Below are 2,847 nucleotides of genomic sequence, written 5' to 3' on the forward strand. Positions count from 1 at the left end.
CACTTTGTAGACCAGGCTGGCCTCGAACTCAGAAATCCGCCTGCCTCTGCCTCCCGAGTGCTGGGATTAAAGGCGTGCGCCACCACGTCCGGCTATAGAATTAGTTTTATCAGGGATACCATTTGCAACTCTCCAAAAGGACAGGAAATATTATTGTTAGTAGATACAACACACATTTGGGACAGACAAATGCTTAGATTCCTATCCTAGACGCTCAAAGTGGCCATCTCTCAGAAGACTATTCTCTCTTACAAATGAAGGTCTAAGAATTATGTGCGGAAAAACAGATTCCCCCACGTATTTCTTTGCTTCCTACATTTTTCAATAATGATCAGATTTTGTGATTCAATTTATTTTAAAAATGTCATAGTGCTCAAGCTTGGAACAGATGGGCCATAGGAAGAGGACTCTCCAAACTTCAGCAAAGGTCTCCTTTCACTTCTCAGCTCCCATCTGAACACTTGCCCTAACTGGGAGTTATGCCATGTTAAGAGCGGACCCAAGCATGCCTCCTGTGTGGCCGAAATGAGAACTGTTACATACCAATAACAGGACATCTTAAAGCAGACCTTTCAATTCAAGCAAAGGTCTTAAGAAAAATAAACTGGGCAGGCTTCAGAAACACACACTTTCAAAACATTGGCACTTTTCAACATAAATGGGCTACTTTATTCAAACACTGAATAGCCCTGTCCCTACCAAGAAAAGAAAACACATGGCCCTTATTTAGGAACACATTTACCTTCTAAGAGCACCTCAGAATAGTTTCCTTTCGGCCCTGCTAAATCTCAGATTGGCCATTACCCAATGTCAGGGGAGTGATGTGGTTCATTCAGTCTGCCCCAGGGGCTACATCCTAAATGCCTGCAATCCTTACTTGAAAACAGAAAAGGGAGTAAGGGCCATAGTTACTTGTCATAGATCTCCTGGAAGATGTCTTTGAAACGCCCATCATACTTCTTCAGAATAGTGTTCTTGGTGCTGAGATACAAAGGCCAGCCCTTCGACAGAGCCATTTGGAAGGAACTGTGTGCAAAGTCTTCAATTGACTTATCCTGGTTGTACATGCCCATGGCAACACCACCACCTTCTGTGGAGAGGAAGTCACCAAGGACGAAGAGGAGAAAGGTAAGGATGATGGTATTTACCGCAAGACTAAAGCCGTGTACAATAAATACCCAAGGACCAATTTCTCAGCTGCCACCACGGGCTCAGGACTGTGAAATTCCAGAACTACCAACTTGAACAGGCTATGGCACAGGCACAGCGGGGAAGCATTTGTTTTAGATAAGGACGTTTTAATGTATTTTAGAAGGGCAACAGCAATAAGAAAATCATATGGTCTTTAGGATTCCAAAAACTGCAGGCACAGAGGTACCCGTCTTTAATCCCAGCACATGGGGAGCAGAGGTAGGTAGATCTCTGCAAGTTTGAGGCAAGCCTAATCTACAGAATGAATTTTATGATAGCCAGGTCTACACAGTGAGAGCCTGTCTCAAAAACAAAAACAACAAAAGATCCTGAAGATATCAAAACATGGAAAACTACCCCCAGGAACTAGAAGTACAATCAAGAATGGGAAAGAAGGGGCTGGAGAGATGGCTCAGCAGTTAAGAGCACTGACTGCCTTTCCAGAGGTCCTGAGTTCAATTCCCAGCAACCACCTGGTGGCTCATAACCATCTATAATGGAATCTGATGCCCTCTTCTGGTGTGTCTGAAGACAGCTACAGTGTACTCATATATATAAAATAAATCTTAAAAAAAAAAAAGAATGAGAAAGGAAGTTGGAACTCTTCTTAACATACTTTAAAATGTTCCAACATGGTATTTGTTTGTTTATTTTTGTTTATTATTATTATTTTTTGAGACAGAGTCTCTCTGTAGTGTTGGCTGTCCTGGAACTTGCTCTCTAGACCAGACTGACCCAGAGATCCCCTTGTTTCTGCCTCCAGAGTGTTGGGATTAAAGGCATGTGCCACTACTGCCTGACTGTACTTTATTTTTTAACTGTGCACATATATGGCTTGTGTTCATGTGTTTGTGTGTGTGTGAGTGTGTGTGTGTGTGTGTGTGTGTGTTGGCTGTGTACCATGGCACTCATGTGGGCTAGAAGACAATCTCAGCTTTCATCTTCTGTTGCTGTAGGCAGGATCTCCTGTGTTACTCACTACTGCATCCATCAGGTTAGCTAGTTTGTGAGCTTCCAAAGTCTCTTGTCTCTGCTTCCCATATCCCTGTAGGGGCACTGGGATCACCAACATTTGCTTTTTGTGCTTGGCTTTGTGTGTGGGATCTGAGGATTTCAGTTCTTGCTTGCACGGTGAATACCCTACCCAGTGAGTGATCTCTTCAGTTCCCAGCGTGCATTTTAAACTTAGGTATCCATAATGGAGAAAGATTTGCATTTTAACCACCGGGGGCATACTGAGCACACCTGTGCTAATTGGGGTAAATAATTACACTACACGTAATCACTGGCGTTTCACAACTCTTATTAGTTGACCTCTGTTATTACTGAAAGCAGATCCTGAATCCATGCCAAGGCCCCAAGCTAACTTGGCTGAGAATGTGAAAAACACTAAACAGGTAGAACTAGAATCTATGAATCTATGAAGACACAGAATCTATGAAAACAATATCACTTAGAGGAGGCAAGGAATGCAAAAGCTGGGGAGGCCCTGGGTTTCCTGTTTGTGTGAATGCTTAAAATTTTGGACACAGTTTAAGATAAATTGATGTATGTGTGATGATGTTCATGTGTTAAGTATGAGTGACTACATGCACACATCTGTGCATAAACAATGTGTGGCCGGGCGTGGTGGNGCACGCCTTTAATCCCAGCACT

General features: G+C 43.0%; 1 protein-coding gene across 1 annotated transcript in view; it reads right to left on the reverse strand.

The window, feature by feature from the left end:
* The window catches only part of Idh1 (isocitrate dehydrogenase (NADP(+)) 1, cytosolic), a 25,779-nt gene that overhangs the window by 10,122 nt on the left and 12,810 nt on the right, over positions 1 to 2,847 (reverse strand). Inside the window, exon 6 of the mRNA XM_029475326.1 lies at positions 913 to 1,090. Coding sequence (XP_029331186.1) covers positions 913 to 1,090 — 178 coding nt within the window. The remainder of the gene's footprint in view (positions 1 to 912; positions 1,091 to 2,847) is intronic.

This window comes from Mus caroli, chromosome 1 (genome assembly GCF_900094665.2).
Source record: "Mus caroli chromosome 1, CAROLI_EIJ_v1.1, whole genome shotgun sequence".
Taxonomy (NCBI): domain Eukaryota; kingdom Metazoa; phylum Chordata; class Mammalia; order Rodentia; family Muridae; genus Mus; species Mus caroli.